At 37.4% G+C, this 22,258-nt stretch overlaps 1 protein-coding gene and 1 non-coding gene across 6 annotated transcripts in view; one reads left to right on the top strand and one right to left on the bottom strand.

The window, feature by feature from the left end:
- Positions 1 to 22,258, bottom strand: part of PIK3CB (phosphatidylinositol-4,5-bisphosphate 3-kinase catalytic subunit beta) — a 181,694-nt gene that overhangs the window by 17,450 nt on the left and 141,986 nt on the right. For all 5 annotated transcript variants that reach the window (XM_058552075.1, XM_058552077.1, XM_058552062.1 and 2 more), the window contains 6 exons: positions 20,792 to 20,913; positions 18,052 to 18,195; positions 16,559 to 16,658; positions 7,131 to 7,309; positions 6,221 to 6,330; positions 4,974 to 5,052 (listed from right to left, as the gene is read on the bottom strand). In XM_058552075.1, the coding sequence (XP_058408058.1) occupies positions 4,974 to 5,052; positions 6,221 to 6,330; positions 7,131 to 7,309; positions 16,559 to 16,658; positions 18,052 to 18,195; positions 20,792 to 20,913 (734 nt within the window). The remainder of the gene's footprint in view (positions 1 to 4,973; positions 5,053 to 6,220; positions 6,331 to 7,130; positions 7,310 to 16,558; positions 16,659 to 18,051; positions 18,196 to 20,791; positions 20,914 to 22,258) is intronic.
- On the top strand, positions 8,115 to 8,241 carry LOC131421662 (small nucleolar RNA ACA64). The gene has a single exon (XR_009223928.1). It is a non-coding gene; the product is annotated as a small nucleolar RNA ACA64 (small nucleolar RNA).

Raw genomic sequence — 22,258 nt, 5'->3', positions numbered from 1 at the left:
AAGAGACTCTAAAATTATGAAAGACATGAAAAGAAACAGATAATACAGTATTAGCAAAAAGAGCAGACATACAAAAACAAAATCAAACACAACTCCTACATAAAAACGGTCATTGAAATAAACACACTACACTGAATACACAAAACATCAGACAATGTGAACTGGAAGACAGAATAAATTATTTAGCCTGACAGCAGACTTTTAAAAAATAACAACAGAGGTCAGAATATAATGGAATAATGTCTTCAAGTTTTCTAAGGAAAGCAGCTGTCAATTTAGATTTAAAAATTCTATAACCAGGTGATGTCAGCAAAAACAAGGAGTTAAGGATTTCTGAAAATCCACTCTTCCATAAAAGCAACAAGAACACTGGCAAAAAATTGTCAGAATCAACTATTTCAGTAATATGGAAATACAAGAAAGGCTTGTGGCAATCTGGGGAGGGTTTATTGAAGAAAACAGCTGAATCTCACTTGTATTTTACCATGACCTATTCCAATCCTCCCTCTTCTCAGTTCTGCAGTAGATTTGACAATGAACAGCCCACAATCATGGTGAACACAGCAATTTGGTGTCTACTAGAGGGGGCAAAAATGGGGCTAGAGCTCCTTCAAAATCGCATTTCACAGAATTGTCATTCTTTGAACTCTCTGGTGGTTCCCAGGAAGATCCCACTTGCAATTCTATTTCTTTGACTTGATCAAACCTCATCTGGTGTGAAGTGCCTTTTACCTGGGGACGTTTCTTGAAAATAACCAGAATCAATAGTTTAATACTGCAGCTAAGGGGTAAATAATAGTTGAGGCAAACAATAGGCTAACCAAAAGCTTAAAAGGAAGAGCTGGTGAGTGGCATATCCACAGGGTACAGTGAAAAACTCCAACATATTTTAGGAATCTGGAAGGTCATGTGGATGCCCAGGGCTGTGCACACATACAGGAAAGGACTTATAAGACCTTAGCTCTCACCTCTTGCAACTCTGAGGCTTTACACAAGTTAAGGCTAAGGCACAGTTCTGAACTAGCTGACTGACTGCTGAAGGCACGTCCCAACATGCACACAGGTAGTTCAGCATTGAATTCTATATGGTTTGAAGTATTATGAAAGTGCATAAATAAGTACATTTTAAAACCTGTGGGATGCAGCTAAGGCAGCAGTTAGAGGAAATTTATGGTTTTAATTGTATATATGAAAAAAGAATGAAAATTAACGTTCTAAATGTTCATCTCAAAAAATCAGAACAACAGAACAAACATAGGGAAAGAACAAGCGTTGGAGAGAAGGGAACTCTCATACACTGCTGGTGGGAGTGCAAACTGGTGCAGCCACTATGGAAAACAGTATGGAAATTCCTCAAAAAATTAAGGATAGAACTACCATACGATCCAGCTATTCCACTGCTGAGTATTTATCCAAAGAACATGAAAATACAAATGTGCAAAGATACGTGCACCCCTATGTTCACTGCAGTATTATTCACAATAGCCAAGAGGTGGAAGCAACCTAAGTGCCCATCAAGGGACAAATGAATAAAGAAGCTGTGGTATATATACATGATGGAATACTACTCAGCCATAAGAAATGATGAAATCTGGCCATTTGTGACAACACGGATGGACCTTGACGGTATTATGCTAAGTGAAATAAGTCAGTCAGAGGGAGAAAGTCAAATACTGTATGATCTCACTCATAAGCAGAAGATAAAAACAACAACAATCAATCACATAGAGACAGAGACTGGATTGGTGGTTACCAGAGGGGAAGGGGGTAGGGAGGAGGATGAAAACGGGTGATTAGGCACATGTGTATGGTGATGGATTGTAATTAGTCTTTGGGTGGTGAATGTAATGTAGTCTACACAGAAATCGAAACATAATGATGTATACCTAAAATTTATATAATGTTATAAACCAATGTTACCACAATAAAAAAAAAAAAAGAACACAGGTAAAAGGAAGGAAACCATAAAGATGATAAAATAGAAAACAAAAAAAAATCGCACAAAATTAGAAGCCCATTTTTGTAAAATACTAAGAAGCAAACCTCTCATATGACTAATAAAGAAAAAACACTGTTTATAAAATAATTTTACACATGCAAAAGGAAGAAAAATAGCAGAGATTTTAAAATTACAAGAGGATATTATAAAAAATGTATGGTATTAAATTTGAAAACACTGATGAACTGGAAAATTCTTAGCCTCAAAACTGGCTCAAGAGGGAATACAATCTGAAGAGTGCAATAATCATTAAGGAAAATAAGTAGTCAAGAAAACCTAGACTCCAAAAAATCAACACCAGGACCAAACTTTTGCAGAGATAGAAGAAGAAGGGAAAGCACACCAAGTTTAAAATTAGCAAAATAAAACACAAAAGAATATCTTTAAGACAATTATACAGGGAAGGAATTTTTAAAATAATATAACAAAAAGCATAAACTTGAAAGAAACTTAGGTAATTTATAGGAGAGAGAAAACAATACTTATAAACATTAAAAGCATACTCACGCAAACTAATAAAAGAAATGTTAAATTAAAATTCTATGAGATACCTTGTTATATCCACTAGATTTGCAAAAAATTAACATAGTGCACGGAGATATTTCCGGGTGGAAACAAAAGTGTTAACAACTATTTTGGAAAGCATTTGGGCAATGGTAGCAAAGTTGAAAATGCACATGCCTTATGACCAAGCAATTCTACTTCCGGCTATATAAACTAAAAGACTCCTCCATATGTGAATAGACACTTAGAAGTGTGTAAACTGTAGGGGTGTTTTTTTGGGCAGGGGAAGGCATGGCACAAACAGGCACTAATAGGGGAAGGGATAAATTTCTGTATTTATTCAAAACATTAAAACAGAAGTGAACATAATGAATTAGAACTTCACATATTAATCTTAATAAATCTCAAAAAATATTATGAGAAAAAAGTAAACTGCAAAAAGTTACACGTGATATGATACCATTTACTTAAAGTTCAAAGCATACAATGGATATATAATATATAGTTAAAGCACAAAAATATATATATTACAGCTTTATAAGAATGGTTAATTCTGAAATGTGAGGCAACAGAACAGGATGAGAATGCATTAACTTTATCTGCTCATTTAATTCTTTTTTTTTTTTTTTTTTTTTTTTTTTGTGAGGAGATCAGCCCTGAGCTAACATCTGCCAATCCTCCTCTTTTTTTTTTTTTTTGCTGAGGAAGACGGCCCTGGGCTAACATCGGTGCCTATCTTCCTCCACTTTATATGGGACGCCGCCACAGCATGGCTCACCAAGCAGTACTTCGGTGCGCGCCCGGGATCCGAACCAGCGAACCCCGGGCCGCCGCAGCGGAGCGCGCGCACTTAACCGCTTGCGCCACCAGGCCGGCCCCTTAATTCTTTTTTTATTTTATTTTTATTTTATTTTTTGTGAGGAAGATCAGCCCTGAGCTAACACCCATGCTAATCCTCCTCTTTTTGCTGAGGAAGACCAGCTCTGAGCTAACATCTATTGCCAATCCTCCTCCTTTTTTTCTTTCCCCAAAGCCCCAGTAGATAGTTGTATGTCATAGCTGCACATCCTTCTAGTTGCCGTATGTGGGACGTGGCCTCAGCATGGCTGGAGAAGCGGCGCGTCGGTGCGCCCCCGGGATCAGAACCCGGGCTGCCAGCAGCGGAGCATGCACACTTCACCGCTAAGCCACGGGGCCGGCCCATAATTCTTTTTTTTAAAAAGTAAATATGAAACATGTTAATATCTGTCATTTAATTGCTAGATATATATTTATTAAATCTGAGTGTTAGAACATAAAATTGTTGTAAATTATCTTCTATACTTTCATGTTTGAAATAGTCCACAAATAAAAAAAATAAAATATAAACAATTAGGTAAAAAAACGAAGTCAATCATCATCAACTAGCACAGAAAAAAAGTTTAAAAACTGTATGGATCTATATTATATCATGAAACATGCTTAATGTTTTTTTTCTCCTTGATTAAAAAAGAAGTAGACGCCCATTATAGAAAACTAGAGAAAGAGGTACACAAAGGTGGGAGGGGGATTTAATCCCACCTTTAATCCCACCACCCAGAAATAATGTCTATTACCATTTTAGTTTCTGTCAACATTTTAGTGTGTTATTTTCCAGTGAATTTTTAACACGGTTGAAATAATTCCATAAAAATACTTGTGCATCTCACTTATTTCATTTGATATTTCAAGATAAGCACTTTCTCCAAATTCTATAAAAAATATTTTAAAATACCTGAGATATTTGGTCACATGGAAAAACTAATAATTTTTTAAAACCATTATTCTATTATTGAGCAAATGTTCAAAAGGGTGGTCTAATTTTTTTAATTGTAAATAAAGCAAGGATGAATATCTTTGTGCATTAATCTCTGTTCATCCTTCTAATTTTAAAGTAAATTCTGGAACTAGTGGATACAAGGTATAAGAAAACTTGATACAGAGAGGTTTATATTAATTTACAATGGCATATGAAAATATTTGTGTTTTTGTTGCTTCAACAGTGTCCTGTTGGCAAGCTAAAATCCCTGAGATCTCTCCTAAACACTCCCCTCCTGGGAAGGTAGAGGAATCAATGTTACCAGGCTAAGTAACAAGAGGGGCAGGCCCTTCTCTGGCCTTGTCATTCCCATGACCACCAGTGCATCCTCCCTGAGAGCACCTTCAAAACCATAGGTTCGAATGTGACTCTTGCTGTCTGTCCCGGCTTTACTAGAAGTTCAAACCTATTCCTTCTTTCTGGAATCTCCATCACATATATAGTTTTACACCTGATGCAGTTTAAATAAGTTAAATTGAGAGTACACTGTAAACTGTAAAGTGCTATATAAATATTATTATGAACAACAATCAATAATAATAGCAGAAAGGAAGGAACCAACAAAAAGTTTTAAAATTTTTGCTATGGAAGGAATACAACATGAGACAAAAATAAATTCACTAGAAACCTCACCGAAGATCCAGACCAGCTTCTTTCCAGAGTAAATCCATCAAGCGCAGCATTTGGAGTGTCAACATATCCTGTCGTAAATCTAAGGGAAAAAAAACCCTGCTTTACTATAAACGCTTTCCATTTTATGCCTAATAACATTAATTCAAGATTAGCTAATTCAGCCACAATTAACTAAAACCACTGACAAATGCTGTGCTAATTTTTTTCCCCAAATTATAATGTTGACCATATTCATTATGTTAAATATTAGATTTGTTGTTTAGCATGTCCCTGTAACACGACTTCAGAAATTAAGCTAAAAAAATATTTTTTATTGTTTACCATGTATAAGGTACCATACTAATTGCATGGATGCTGTAATACTGTTATACACAGGAATGCTATATTACAGCATACACACAATTCACACTGCTAATTTTTTTCCTTCTTGTTTGCTTTTAGGGATGCACAGAAAGTTCTTAAGAATCACATAAGTAATTGTATGACTGGTTTGCAAAACTGGTAATAGTTGATTAATTATCACGTCTAAGGGTAATTCTTAGGTAACAGAGGCCAAGAAAGAACTGACTCCCACATAATGACATTCATGTGGTCAAGTGGGGTTAAATGTCTAGCAAAACACTAAAAGTTCTTTTTAAAATAGTTGTAAACATGTATTATGTTAACTACATTTATTTATGTTATCTTACTTTCTTTTCAGAACCCCAACATACAGATCCTATAATCCTCATGGACATGAACAACCTGAAGCTCAATGAATTTTGCATGACTTGCCTGTAGTCACACAGCTAACAAGTGGTGGCAGTCATGACTGCATTCTGGTTTGTGTGATTACTTCAGATGCATTTCATTTATAAATTATGGGTCAGTAAGATATTTTAATTAAAATAGAAAACTATGGCAGCAATTTCAAATTGCTATCACTGAAAAAAGATATATGAATACATAATTGAAAATATCCTCTTGTATTTCACAAGCTTTTTACCAAAGGAATAGACAGACATTGTATTTTGTAGGAAAAAAAGGAAAGTTTATTATAACAACATATGTATGTAAGCTGTAGAAGTCATTTTCCAAGAAGAAAATAAAAGAGATTTAAGACACGCTGAATTCAACCTTATGACCATCGATGGCTACCTCTTGGCTGCCATCTGTTACACATTTATGTATCACCTTCCAGATAAAGCAAACTGATAACAGATGAAAAATACTAAGGAATATGGCACTGTAAAAACCTCAGTACATACCATCACCATTTTTAAAAATCACTCCGACTGAATCCTCACCAAACACCTTATTGTTGTACACCAGCCACAAAGGCTTCATTTTGGAATCCATGTATTTACACTTTTCAACACTGAAATGAGACAAGAGGAAAATTAGCTCACCTCAATGTAAAGATATGGCAAGACTGTAATTTTGCTGTGATATATGAGGCTTGGGAGAACCCCTCACCTGTTCCATTCAGGTCTGCAGAAGTCAGAACTAGAACATTTCCTCTCAGTAGAAAAGCAACAGGGATGACAGACTTGGTTGGCACATAGTGATACCACATGGGCTGGACTGAAAACCCAGATTTGCCCTTCTCTCTACCTACATTTAAAATTCTCCTTTTCTTTCCTTATTTTTCCTTAACTTTATGTTATATATATACCTATATATATAACAATGACAGTATTGTTCAATAACAGAACATATCACTGGATTAAAATTAGGAATATTATGAGTTCATTATTGCTTTATTAAAAAGGGATCAATTTTGAATATTGATATACTGACTATACATTATTACTTTTCCACTATTACTTTTGGAGGAAATGAAAAAGAAATAATTTTCCATATTTTGCTTACATAGGATTTTTAACTCTTAGAAACCAGTAATATACAAAACAAATTTAATTACATACAATTGAAAAGAAATTAACTTGTAATAACTTGCACTAACCCCACAGGTATATTTAATTGGTAGACACACATCCTAATATACACAAGAATAACCTTTGAGGACTTTAAGATATTCCTTCTTTAATAATTATATTCCACTTACTGGGTCTAACAGCTGGCCCTACTGCTCCCCCAAGGCAGTCACTCAGGAATCCTTTCTGCACTGCTATTTTCATGGGAGATTCACTGAGAACAGCACAGATGTTCACTTACTACAGTTCTGAGAGGATGACACACGGGTTCAGAGGCGACTGCAGGTCAGAGAGGGCTTCCCGGTAAGCATTCTGTTTTAAACAAGTGTGCATGGCCTCTTTCCCTTTGGCTCTGTTTAGCTTCATTGCATTCAGTTTGATTAAACTATTTAAAGTTTTTAACTTATTGAGTGCTTCAACCTGAAAAATAAGTTTTCCCACCACCAAATTCATTTATGGTTAAAAATAATATAAAGTACCATAATACAAAGTGATCATATTACTCAATAATCACTCCCTCCCTTCCCCATCCCTGACATATACACACAACTAGCTAAAATAAAAGCAGTGCCTGGCTTGTGAAAAATATATTTAATACAATAGAATAAAAAAATGTATTATTGGGGGCCAGCCCTGCGGCCTAGTGGTTAAGTTCGGTGGACTCCACTTTGGCGGCCCGGGTTCAGTTCCCGCGCGCGGACTTACACCACTTGTTGGTGGCTGTGCTGTGGTGGTGACCCACATACAAAATAGAGGAAGACTGGCATGGATGTTAGCTCAGGGTGAATATTCCTCAAACAAAAAGAAGACGACTGGCAATAGATGTTAGTTCAGGGTAAATCTTCCTCAGCAAACAAAACAAAACATATTTTTATTTTATTTACCTGTTACTTAAAGCACCATTTTTCAAACTTTCTTTAACTCTTTTCTTAAATGAAATCTTATAAATTAGAGAAAAGGGACATACAGTGTGGGTAAGAAGATAAGTATGAAACCTAAAGTATTCAGAACTCTGCAGCTCACTGAGTAATAGAATTTGAAATACAACCAATCTGAACCACTCCATCTGGCCAACTCCATAGTATAAGAGGAAAATCTATGTACAAGTAACCTGGAGGTTCCTGACATTCAATCTTAATATCTACTTCTTGTCACCACTCTTGTATGACTTCTCAGGATATTCTCTTTCCACTAACAATAAGGTAAAATCAATTCTTGTGTCACTGTTGGTTGAAAATCACCTGCGGCTTTGGCTGTGGCCGTGGGTGAGATTTGGTGCCCAGAGCCACCGGGGGCCTCAACTCACTGCCCACTCCTTGGTGTGGGGAGGTGAAACCCAGCCCCCGATACACACACAGACACACAAAGATTTTTGTGTAATAAAATAAATATGAATATAGACACAGTATTTGTTGTCCAAGACTAAATTACTTGTTTTTATTTACTTGTTTTTATAATGAGGTAACTTGGGCTGTTAAAACTTATGCAAGTAGTACAAAGTGACTCAATGGCCAACTGAATCAAAACCCATGTGTTTAAAAGCCAACTTTATTATTTTATAACTGAGGGTCTCTCCATGTCATATCATGCAAAATTTCATAAGACAGAGCCTTGAACAATCAAAAATCTGAAGGAATATTTTATTTTATCATTATGTCATTAAAACTAGAAACAATAAATGATAAAAACTGAGCAACACATAAACTGTATATAACAAGCATATAAAATATGCATACAACAAACATCAAGAACACCATGACTTACATTTCCATGAAACAGAGATTTATTTTACACCATGTTTGCATTTTTGAACCCTGCTTCTATGCAAGGAAACCACTAAGTCTCAGTAGAGAGGTGAATTCAGGCATGCCGTTTCTATAGACAGGCTGAAGGCTTGCTCACAGGAAACTGGGAAAGTTCTATCTAGCCTGATGATAAAATTGAGATGGCTGAAGCTTGCCAAATTAGCCATGTGTCAAAACCACAGACACTCCATTTCTCAACAATTTCAGGAGTTATACAAACACTGGTGAAAAGGGAACCAGCTGAAAAACTTGCTTTGCAAACGGGAACTTTTTGAAGTATTTCAAATTTGAATTTCTTCCATGTTTATACAGTTGCAAATTTTCATGCCCCATCATTAATTTTCACGCAGGATATCCATTTCCTGCAACAGTGTCCTGAATACCCATATAAGTCAAATACTTTAAGTGTTTCAACACCTTGTCTTTTTGTAGATTTACAGTGATAACAAGAACTGCCATGTAAAGTGTAGTCTTCCCCTTGATATTCATCAAGTAAAAGAGTAAGAAGAACGCAATCATACATCTGTCATATGTTTGCTATTATAAAAGTCAAGCTGAGCTTCCCAGAGAACCAAGAAAATGTCCAGCATGGTCTGATCATATGAGTGAGGTCAAAGAAGAGAGGACCTTATCAAGTCTTACAGGCTTTGATAAAGAGTTTGGATTTTATTCCTCATGCAGTGAAAACTACTGCAGGGACTTTAAAAAGGGAAATGACATAATATACTACATTTTTAAAAGATCACTTCATCTGCTGTGTAGAGAATGGGAGTGCGGGGAGAATGGAAAGAAAGGGCACAATTTAGGAGGTGAATGAAGACATCCAGGTGAGAGAGGATAATGGATTGGACTCAGATGGTAGTCATGAACACAAGAGAGGTTGACAGGTATATATATTTAAGAGGACTACAAAATTAAGGGGATTAATAGTATCTATCTCACATTGTTGTGAAGAATAAATGGCCTGTAATAAATGGTGAATAAATGTTAGCTCTTATTAACACATTAATGGGCTTTCCAAAAGGGAGGGATCAGATACAGTTGGTTTTAACATGAATGGAAAACCATAAATATTAAAATAATCTATGAAAACCTATGGGAGTTCCTCTGGCAATGCAAATGAGTTAGAAAAGTGTAGTGGAACTGGGATTTACTACAGGCATCTGATATAAAAACAGCGTGGGATACCAGAGAGGTATAGGAATTAGTAGATGGTTAGAAGCAGGGAAACAAATGGCCTTCAAATGAGAGAGAGGTTAGAATAGGTAACAACGTGGGGGAGTCTTTGCCACAAGGGAAAAATAATGTACCAAAAAGCAAAGTCTGGGAGAGAACTTTTAATACTAGAGGAAATTTTAGCTGAGCGGACTGAATATACTGATTTCAGATTATATCAGCTAGATGAAACTACTCTGCTAACACTTACTAGTCACATACACAGCTTATGGTCTGTTGACTACACCATGACAATAATAAACACTCGAGTAGTAAACCTTCAGGACTCATTTCTCTAACATGTAGCCACTGACCTAGCCACATTGAAGCTGATAATTCCTCCAATACTTTCATCAGACAGTGACACTTGTGAATTCTCCTATGCCAGACTAAAACTGATTTTTTCCTGGCTTCACCAAAGGCACTCTATGGCCTTTTACCATGGTAACTGCACTTTGGGGTAAAGGAAATAATCAGACCTTTCAGGGCCTACTGAACAATGGCTCTGAACTGTCACTAATTCCAGTGACACTAATGTCACTGAGGTCCATCAGACAGAGTAGGGGCTTACAGAGGTCAAGTTACCAACTGAGTTTTAGCACAGATCTGTCTCACAGTGGGCCCAGTGGATCCCAAACCCATCATGTGGTTACTTCCCCAGTTCCGGAATGCATAATTGGAATAGATATATTTAGCAGCTGGCAGAATCCCCATACTGGTTCTCTGACCTGTGGAGAGGGCTGTTAGGGTGAGAAAAGCCAAGTGGAAGTTATTACAACTTCTTCTATCTACCCAACAAAACAGTAAACCAAAAGCAGTAACACATTCCTGGAGTGACTGCACAGATTAGTGCCATCATCAAGGACTTGAAAGATGCAAGGATGGTGATTCCCATCACATTCCCATTCATCTTGTCTACTCGGCGTGCACAGAAGACAGATGGATCTTGGAGACTTACAGTAGATTATTATAACATCTACCAGGTGGTGTCTCAGATGTGGCTTCATTGCTTGAGCAAAGTAACACATCCTTTGACACCTGGTATGCAGCTATTGATGTGACAAATGCTTTTATCTCTATACCTGTCAATAAGGCCTACCTGAAGCAGTCTGCCTAAGTTGCCAAGGCCAACAATACACTTTCACTCTCTTACCTCAGGGGTCTATCAACTCTCCAGCCCTATGTCAAAATGTAGTTTACAGGGATCTTGATTGCTTTTCCCTTCAACAACATATCACTCTGGTCCATTACATCATGCTGACTGAACTTCAGTAAGAAGAAAGAACTACTCTAGAATTAAAGGAATTTGTATGTCAGAGGGTGGGAAATAAATCTAATAAAAATTTGGGGCCTTTCATCTCAGTAAAACTTCTAGGGCTCAAGTGGTATGGGGCATGTCAAGATAACCCTTCTAAGGTGAAGAATAATTGTTGCTCTGGCCCCTCCAACAACTAAAAATGAAGCACAACACCTAGTGGGCCTCTTTGGATTTCAGAGACAAAATATTCCTCATGTGGGTTTGTACTCTGGCCTATTTACTGAATGATCCAAAAAGGTGCTAGTTTTGAGTGGGGTCCAGAACAAGACAAGGCTCTGCAACAGGTGCACATTGCCATGCAAGCTGCTCTGCCACTTGGGCCATTGGATCCAGCAGATCCAATGGTGCTTAAACTGTCAGTAGTAGACAGGAATGCTGTTGGGAGCCTTTGGCATGCCCCTACATAGGTGAATCATAGCACAGGTCCTTAGGATTTTGAAAAAAAAATGCCTGCCATCCCCTGCGGATAACTACTTTCCTCTTGAGAAACAGCTCTTAGCTTGCTACTGGGCCTTAATAGAGACTAAATGGTTAACCACTGGCCACAAAGTAATCTTGCGAACTGAGTTGCCCATTATGAACTGCCCATCATCTGACCCACCAAGCCATAAAGATGGGCAAGGACAGCAGTGCTCCTTCATCAGATAAATGTGGTATATACGAGATTGGGCCCGAGCAGGCCTTGAAGACACAATAAGTTACATGAAGAAGTGACCCAAATGCCCATGGTCCCCACTCTTGCTACACTGCCTTCTCTCTTCCAGCTTGCACCTATTGCCTCATGGGCTGTTCCCTACGATCAGTTGACATAGAAGAGAAGACTCAGCATAGTTTAGAGATGGTTCTGAATGATATGCAGGCACCATATGAAAGTGGACAACTGCAGTACTACACTCCTTTCTGGAACATTCCTGAAGGACAGTGGTGAGGGAAAATCCTTCTAGTGGACAGAATTTTGGAAAGTGTACCTGGTTGTTCACTTTGCTTGGAAGGAGAAATGGCCATATGTGAGATTACATACCAATTCATGAACTGTGATCAATGTTTGGCTGATGGTCCTAGAAGGCAAATGATTGGAAAAGTAGTGACAAGGAAATTTGGAGAAGAGGTCTCTGATAGGCCTCTCCGAATGGGCAAAAACATAAAGATACTTGTGTCCCACTGGATGCTCACCAACAGGTGACCTCGGAAGAGGAGGATTTTTATAATCAAGTGGATAGAATGACCTGTTCTATAGATACCAGTCAGCCCCTTTCCCCAGCCACCCCTGTCATCACGCAATGGGTTCAAGAACAAAGTGGCCAAGGTGGAAGGGATGGAAGTTATGCATGGGCTCAGCAACATGGACCTCCACTCACCAAAGCCCACCTGGCTATGGCCACCACTGAGTGTCCGATGTGCCAGCAGCAGAGGCCAACACTGAGTCCCTGATATGGCACCATTTCCCTGAGGTGGTCAGCCAGCTTATCTGGCAACAGGTTGATTACACTGGACTGCTTCCATTAATGGAAGGGGCAGCATTTTGTTCTTACTGGAAGAGACACTTATTCTGGATATGGATTTGTCTTCCTTGTACTCAATGCTTCTACCAAAACTACCATCTGTGGACTTAGAGAACACCTTTATCCACTGTCATGGTATTCCACACAGCATTGTTTCTGATCAAGCAACTCATTTCACAGCAAATGAAGTGCAGCAATGGGCTCATGCTCATGGAACTCACTGGTCTTAACATGGTCCCCATCATCCTGAAGTAGCTGGATTGACAGAACAGTGGAATGGCCTTTTGAAGACTTAGTTACAGCACCAGCTAGATGGCAATACCTTACAGGATTGGGGCAAAATTTTCCAGAAGGCTGTATATGTTCTGAATCAGTGTCCAATATATGATGCTGTTTCTCCTACAGCCAGGATTCATGGGTCCAGGAATCAACGTGTGGAAATGAAAGTGGTACCACTCACTATTACCCCTAGTGACCCACTAGCAAACCTTTTGCTTCCTGTTCCTGTGACCTTGTGCTCTGCTGGCATAGTGGTCTTAGTTACAGAGGGAGGAATGCTTCCACTGATTCCATTGAACTGCAAGTTAAGACTCCTTCCCAGTCACTTTGGGCTCTTTATGCCTCTGGATCAGAAGGCAAAGAAGGGTGTTACAGTGCTATCTGGAGTGACTGATCCTGACTCCCAAGGGAAAACTGGCCTAGTACTCCACAATACAGATAAGGAAGGATATGCCTAGAATATAGGAGATCTCTTAGTATTACCATGCTCTGTGATAAAAATCAATGGAATATTATAAGCCAACCCAGGTAGGACTACTAGACCCTTCAAAAATGAAGGTTTGGGTCATCCCACCAGGTAAAGAATCACAACCACTGAGATGCTTGCTAAAGACAAAGGGAATAGAAAATGGATTGGAAGAAGGTAGTAATAAATACCAGCTATGACCATGTAACCAATTACAAAAATCAGATCTACAACCCATGAGTAACTCCTCCTTATTTTGTTATAAATATGTGTTTGTGTGTGTGTACATATATGTATGTGCATGTATGTATGTATGTGTATAGATATAGATAGATAGATCTCTCTCTCTCAAGTCTTTGTTTCTTCCTGCTCTTATTCCCTTATCATGTAACATAAGATGTACTAATTTTATATCATAGTTTTTAAGTGTTGTTAATTTTACATCATTGTATCTAATTTATAGGATATCAAAGAGAAGAGTAAATGACAGTCAAGGATGTCATCTCCTCTTCCAGGAAAGAGGTTAGTGCATTTTTGGTTGTACTCAGGGTACCGTATCATGTTAGGTGGAATTTTGATCTTGTTATTGTATTTATTTGGAGATTAAGTATGGTTTAAGGAGCTGCATATGGATGCCAAGTAGACCCACAATGGTTAATCTTATGTATCAACTTGACTGGGCCATGGGGTGCCCAGATATTTGTTCCAACATTATTCTAGGTGTGTCTGTGAGGGTGTTTTTGGATGAGATTAACATTTGAATTGGTAGACCAAGTAAAGTAGATTGCCCTCCCTAATGTGGGTGGCCCTGATCCAAACATCTGAAGTCCTGAATAGAACAAAATGGCTGACTTTCCTGCAAGTAGAAAGAAATTCCACCTGACTGACTGCCTTGAGCTTGGACACTGGTCTTTCCTGCCTTCAGACTTGAACCAAAACACTGGCTCTTCTTAGATGTCAAGCTTGTGTGCTTTTGGACTGGAATTTACATACTATTGGCTCTCCGGGTTCTCAGGCCTTCAGACTCAGACTGGAACTACACCATCAGCTCTCTTGGGTTTCCAGCTTGTTTGACGGTAGGTCTTGGGACTTCTCAGCCTCCATACCTCACTCCCTTCAGTCTCTCTCTCTATATATACACACACACATCTTATGGGTTCTGTTTCTCAGTAGAACACTGACTAACAAACTCTCCATCTAGCTAATACCAACTAGACCATCAAAACCCACCACAAGTGTTACCTGTACAGTGAACTCTTCCCTAATGCCCTAAGCTAGGTTGCATGTCTCTCTTTTGTGCTTCCATAATACTCCCATAACAATACTTGTATCAACACTTTATCACTGATTATTACACCTACCCCATGGAATATAAACTCCTTGATAACAGCGACATAGCTAATTTGACTTAACCTCACCAATACCTAACACCAACCCTGAAATATAGTAGGTTCTGAGTAAATTTCAACCATTAAGAAAATCTTCTTGTGTTGGGTTAGATAACACTAAATTCAGGAAACGTTACTGCTAGAGAACAAGAATGTACTGTTGTCAATGAAGAATGACAGCATGAAGAAGCTGGAATACAGTGTTGCTTCATTTTGATGGCAGAAATGCTCTCATCTCATTCTTCAGGGGACCAAAGACCCAGCAGCAAATCAAGCCTGGGCCATGGTTACATTTCTCATTTGCAAACAAGCTATGAAAAAACTATTACTATTTGGAATTACTTAGCTGTATAAATCAAGATTATCTCCAAAACAAAACACAGAAATAACTGGACACTAAGAGTACAAGTGTCAACAATAACCCACGATTTTGAAATTCTGGTTCAATAGAACAGCTTCATGGTTCTGTTAAATGGCTTATATTTTATTTCAGCTTCAAAAAAAAAACCATTATATATATATATATATATATATATATATATATATATTTTTTTTATGGGTTTTTTTGCTGAGGAAGATTAGCCCTGAGCTAACATCCTCTGCCACTCTTCCTCTATTTGTATGTGAGCTGCCACCACAGCATGGACACTGATAGACAAGCGGTGTAGGCCCGCGCCCAGGAGCTGAACCCAGGCCACCAAAGCTGAGTTGCCAAACTTAACTACTAGGCCAGCAGGCCTGGCCCTCAAAAATATATTTATACTGAAAAAATCATACTGTTGTCGATTTGATATATTGGATCTATGTTTAAGTTTTTATTTTAGAAAGAGAGAGTTGTGCTGCTATAAAGGTTTAAAAACTCCCAGTATAATTAACAAAAACTTTAGTTTTATAGCTCGACAGATCTAAGTTTGAAAATTATTCCTGTCACTTGAAAGTTGTGGGTTTTTAGACAAGTTACTTAATCTCTTGGAGCCTCAGGTCTCCCCACTGTCAAATCCAGACAGTATTGGTAACTACCGTGGTGCATTACTAGGAGCGTAAAATAAGATAACATACTTAAAACACTTAGTATGTCTCCTGGCATATAGTAAGCATTTAATATCTGACCTATTAATATCACTAATATCTCATCATCTGCAATGATTAGAAAATGAGGGCCTGGGAAGAAGATGAGGGACTGTGGGAGAATATCACAATTTCGGGCATGTATATAGAGTTTGAAAAAGCAGCTTAAGGATTCTGAATTCTAGAAGCTATAACACTTACAGATTTAGGTGTCAAAATACTTCAGTCTAAAACAAATGGCAGAGCATATGAATCATAAGGACTATACTAACTGGAATGAGTAACTCAGGGATATGAAATAACAGAGTCTAAATATTTCATGACCATTGTCACCATCACCAACAAACCCATTGTTAAGCATGTCTAAATAAGTATCTCCTATTAAAATTTAAGGCATGGCATTACTATGAGAAATCCTGACTAACTTTTCAGGCAGCACTCAATTGACATTCTTCTGCTAGGTTTGTTGAAACTTTATGTCTTGACTTAAATTTTGATTAAAAAGTGTATTAATCAGGTTCAGTTACTGAAACCTCCATGAAATAATGTGATGGGAGAAATAGCATATGATACAATTGATCAAATATCATGTGGCAAATTAAACATGAAGATTAAAACAAGTTGATACCTGCTTGGAAAGCACTTTCATGTGCCCTACACTCCCCCGGCAGTATGCTTCAAGGATGACACCAAATTGTATGGAGACAGCAGGAATGTGCACTTCTGACCTGCAGAAAGTTAATAATATTAAGATGGTTTATCAAACACTTCAGATCACCAAATAGAGATACTGACTTCTTTATTCTATTACGAAATTAACTTATGATGCCAATCAAAGAAAAGAACACATCATCTTGTGCATAATTTTTAGTGGGATGGTCAACTTTCCAATTCTTTAAACCTCATAGTTCAGGAGGAAGATGGGCATGGATGTTAGCTCAGGGCCAATCTTCATCAGCAAAAAAAAGAGGATTGGCATCAGACGTTAGCTCAGGGCTGATCTTCCTCACTCACTCAATAAATGAATGAATGAATGAATAAATAAATAAATAAACAAACCCATATTCAAAAAGATATGAGATTTTATAATTAGTTAATTCTTTATTCCAAGAAACCCAAAATTTTTACCACTTACCTTATTTGCTTTTTGGAGTAAAAAGGTAATATTATCAATTTATAGACAGTTAAGATGAAAAACAGAGATTTGACTCACATCCTCACGTCACACAATTGACTAATCCCTCAATTAGCTTCTATTCAATTTTTTATCACTTTAAGAATGGTATATACATTTGAAAAAGGAAGAAATAACTTATTTTGTTATTCCCTGAGAGGTTTAAAAATGAGAAGATTGAACTGGATGAGAAAAGAAGACAAAAAAATAAGAAAGGAAAAACTCTATAAACAATAAGGAAATCAAGAAACAGAAATATAACCCCTTAAATTAACATAAAAATATTATACAGCTTATTTTCCTTAAGAAGCTTAGCCAAAAAGAAGGAAAGATATTTTTTTCTGATAATCATTAGTTTCATTACTCTGAAGATCAGATGAAAAAAACAAAAATGTCTGAGTACCGGTTCAGAAATTAGGAATCAAAATTTTCCTAGGAAACAAAAGAATTTTAGTTCTCTTTCCTGATTTTACTCCTATATAAACTTGGTGAAATAAGGTTCACGTATTTCTGAAAATGACCTAGTTAACAAAGAAGCTGAAAATAAAGTTGCTGTTACTATAGGAAAACTTTAAAATCTTTCCCCAATAGTAGCAATGATGATACTACTACTTACAACCTTCTGGAAGGAATAGTAAGTCTGTTTTCAGTCCAAATATATTAACACAATAAGTACACTATACTGGAAAACAGCAATACATTAATTATTAGTTTCAGTTAAAAATCAAGTAGGCATGGAGGGACACTTCTCTGAATTACTTTGCCAATCATGAAAATTAAGTGTTTGGGTATCAAGAAATAGGAGAAGACACCAAGAGAGTATCAATGTTAAAGATGGCTCAGAAACAACTAAAGCAGCTGTCTGTTTTCTTCAATGTACTGTTTTACGCTGGTTTATATTTACAAAAGTACAAGGTGGACTCAAATAGAGAAATATAAAGACTTACCTAAGGTGCCAAAATAGAAACTGCCCTATCCTCCGATTAGCAAGTGCTCTTTCTAACAGGAATCTAGAGAGGGCACAATCCAGAAAAGGCTCATATTTTAAAACTTGTACCAGTTGTAAAAGATATTGAGAGAGTTCTTCATCACTGAAAGAAACAAAGATAAGAGTGAATCACTCAACAACCAGTGCCAGAAAAAGATCCCTTCCTATCAAACTATCAAATACTAACTTACTAAAACGCAATGGTTCTTTTGGGTCAGGCTTGTTGCATTTTTATACTCACTGTTCCATTGTTACAACAACATAAGAAAATATGAGGATTTCAGATGGGTGGGAGGGGGAGTGGAAAGGAGCAACGAACAGATACATGGGGCATTTTTATTAAATTAAATAGGTTGATACAATTGATGGTTGTATTTGAAATCAGTCCAGAGTTAACAATAAAATTAGGTACTTTAATATTGCTTTCTGATCATGCTGAAAAAGTTATATATTCAGTCAACCAATAAGTTTTTTAAAATAAAATTTTAAATAAAAATTTCATCAGTACTTTAGCAATTTATTTTCCCCTCCTATCATTAGGGTTCAGTAATTCCTTCTCCCAAATAATCAATGAACAATTAAAATCCTGACTTCAGATAGTCTGAAGGATAAGGAGATGAGTGCATTTGTAATTGGGAATTGATTCACTGAATTAATATAATATAATATTATAATTAACTAAGCTAAATTAACTAAAGTTAGCGGTTCTCTATATTTTGTGTCCATCTCCAAACCATCACATATAAACACACTCCCATCAGAGGCAATTCCAGTACTCAGGTAAGGTATGAACCCCAAGTCCCCCACTTACTGACTACAGTCTTAGACCAAAAATGATTAACAATGTAGTCTAAAGCAGATCTGGGACTGAAACCCAGGGTACTATATATCAAGAAAAAAACCTCATAACCAAAAACTTTAACATAGGGAAATGTATCAGAACTACTTACATGGAACATAGGGATCACAGCAATCTCTTCCTGGGGGATCAACACATTTAAGAAAAACATTTGACTCGGCCCAGGAGAGCTAGGCAGCCCCTTCCCCTCAGGTCTCCAATGCAAACTTACAGAGTTTAAGGAGCAAGTGGGAGCCTCATTTTTAAAAACTATCTACACAATAATCTTTATTAAGTTTATTATAAAAGTCATGCCCATTATAAAACCTATAAATAGTGTAAAAGATAGAAAGGAAGTATAGAAATAGAGGCTTCCTCTTTCCTTACACTTCTAATTTTACTCCTCCAAAATAACCACTATTGAAGAATTTGTGTAATTTTTTATGGATATCACACAGAACTTTTATTTTTCAAATAACCATACAGTAAAACCCTCATTTTTGAAGCTAGAAAGAAAATGGATAAACCTGAAAAAGCCCATTGCCTGAGATTATCTCAATAATGACATTTCTTCAAATAAATTCCATAGATTCTCATACATGTACTGCCCAAATGGGATTGTACAAGCATGTTTATAATAGGGAAATGTGGAGAAAACATAAAATGTTCCTCAATAGGGAAATGGAGTAAATAAGATACATCTCTGTGACAGAATACTATTACACAGTAGTAAAAGGAAAAAAATACATTTACATGTAATGGGAGAAACTGACCTCAAAAACCTAACAATGTTGAATGAAAAAAGAAGCAAGAGGTAAAACAATTCATACAGCAAGACACATCTGTATTATTTTTAAATGTACAATATTATCCTTTATCTATACTTTTATAGATATAAAAATGTGGTAAAAATAGAAAAATGTGGCATAGAAGGATATACACCAAATTCATGATAATGGTTGCCTCTGGAAAGTGAAAGGAGTTATCAAGACTGGGTAAGGAAATTATGAGGACTTCATCTTTAACTATAATGTTATTTGCTTAAAAATATAAATTTAAAAAAAATGACAAAATATTAACATTTCTTAATTGTGGCTGGTGGGCAGAAAAGGTTAACATAGCAGGCCTGAGTGCCATCCTTTGAAAAAGCCTGCTTACAACGTTGGCCCTTGGCTGGCATATGGGAGTATAGATTTCACAAAGCTTCCCACCTCCCTAACAGATAAGAGGTGGGAGGTGTGCCTAAACTGTGCAAACAGTATGGTTTATGCTGAACATCCCGTTTTCCTTCTGTGAGTCTAGAATTTTATGTGCCAGGCACAGGGTGCTTATATGACTAGCCCCCATTAAAAACCCTGTCCACCAAATCTCTAAAAGAGCTTCCCTGGCAGACGATATTTCAGATGTGTTGTCACAACTCGTTGCTGGGGGAATTAAGTGTATTCAATGAGATTCCACCGGGAAAAAGCCCTTAGAAGCTTCTGCCTGGTTTCCTCCAGACTTTGCCCCACTGACTCTTTTCCCTTCACAATTCTGCTCTGTATATGTTACCTGTAATAAGTCAGAGCCAAGAGTATGACTGTATGCTGAGTCCTATGAGTCCTCCCAGTGAATCATGGAACCTGAGGGTGATCTTGAGGACCTCCTGACTCAGTATGTTTTTGTTTGTTTTTTGTTTTACAATATAGAATAAAGTGAGAATATGAGAGAAAGTGAGGGGGAGGGAGGGAGGGAGAAATGCTTTAAACTCTGAATAATTCCCAACTTTTTCCTTTCTCATGAGATATTTAAGCAGACATCACCTTCTCCACCCACACCCAAAGTGTTTCTTGCCCCAAAGAAAGCCACCTGCAGGAGGTACCTCATCTGTCGCAGGCAGCCCACAGCATACTCCCGCACGTATTGATCTGGATAGTTGAAATCTAGAAGCTCCAGGGCCTCCCGGGGTGGCAGTTTAGGCCAAATCTGAAGTAGTGCCTGAAGCTGTTTAAAAATTGAAACTGATTCAGAAATTATAGGGGAAAAAAATAATCTCTTTTTCCTTGGCATACAGGAGCAGAGATGGGTCAAAAGAAAAGAGAAGCATACACACTTACTGAAGCCTCAAAAATCCATTCCTATTAATATGGATTAATAAAGATGGTCTTTGTTGAAATATTCTATACATAAGCAAGTAAAAAAAGCTATTAAGTACTTACCAGGAAATAGAATGATACAATGAATATTTGGATTCTATAATCATTAGCCATTAAGTAATTTTTAAAAGGCAAGAAACAAAGAGAGAGAGACAGAGACAGAGAAAGAAATGATCATGAAATACTTAAAGGTAAAATCTGAAGTACAAATATAAGCTGCAAGGTTCAAGCTAATGCCAGTCAATTTATATATAAAAAGTTCAGGGGCCGGCCTGGTGGTGTAGTGGTTAAGTTCTCAAGCTCCACTTTGGCAGCCTGGGTTTTGTAGGTTTGGATCCTAGCCATAGACTTACGCACTGCTCAATAAACCATGCTGTGGTGGCGGCGTCCCATATACAAAATAGAGGAAGACGGGCACAGATTTTAGCTCAGACCTAATCTTCCTCAGCAAAAAGAGGAGGATTTGGCAATGGATGTTAGCTCAGAGGCAGTCTTCCTCACTAAAAAAAGTTCATTAATAACTCAATGTAGGGCCGGCCCCGTGGCTTAGCGGTTAAGTGCGCGCGCTCTGCTACTGGCGGCCCGGGGTTCAGATCCCGGGCGCACACCAACGCACCACTTCCACGGCCATGCTGAGGCGGCGTCCCACATACAGCAACTAGAAGGATGTGCAACTATGATATACAACTATCTACTGGGGCTTTGGGGGCGGGGTGGGAAGGAGGAGGATTGGCAATAGATGTTAGCTCAGAGCTGGTCTTCCTCAGCAAAAAGAGGAGGATTAGCATGGATGTTAGCTCAGGGCTGATCTTCCTCACAAAAAATAAATAAATAAATAAAACTGTTTAAAAAAAAAATAACTCAATGTAAAATTATCTTGAAGGAGTTTACTTTTAGCTCTTAATATTTTTAAGAGTATCTATCACTTAACAGAACTTTTTATTGACTATAATATATTTAAACCGTTTAAGTCATAGTAAGTAACCCATAAGAAATAAATAGTACCTAGTTTATTTTCTATGAACAAGACAAATACAGCCAGTCTATTTATAGATGTCACTTAGAAATGATCTAGAAATAGGATAAACAAAGCACCCCTTGAGGGGATGAGCTGAAACGGCAGGTGGAAGACGGGTTCAAGTAGACATGGCTGCATCTTTGGAAACCCTAGTTTCAGAGAGCCCAAATCTCTA

Source organism: Diceros bicornis, chromosome 2, assembly GCF_020826845.1.
Source record: "Diceros bicornis minor isolate mBicDic1 chromosome 2, mDicBic1.mat.cur, whole genome shotgun sequence".
In the NCBI taxonomy this organism is placed as follows: domain Eukaryota; kingdom Metazoa; phylum Chordata; class Mammalia; order Perissodactyla; family Rhinocerotidae; genus Diceros; species Diceros bicornis.
Note: the sequence above shows the minus strand (reverse complement) of the source record. Positions and strands in the feature narration are given on the sequence as shown.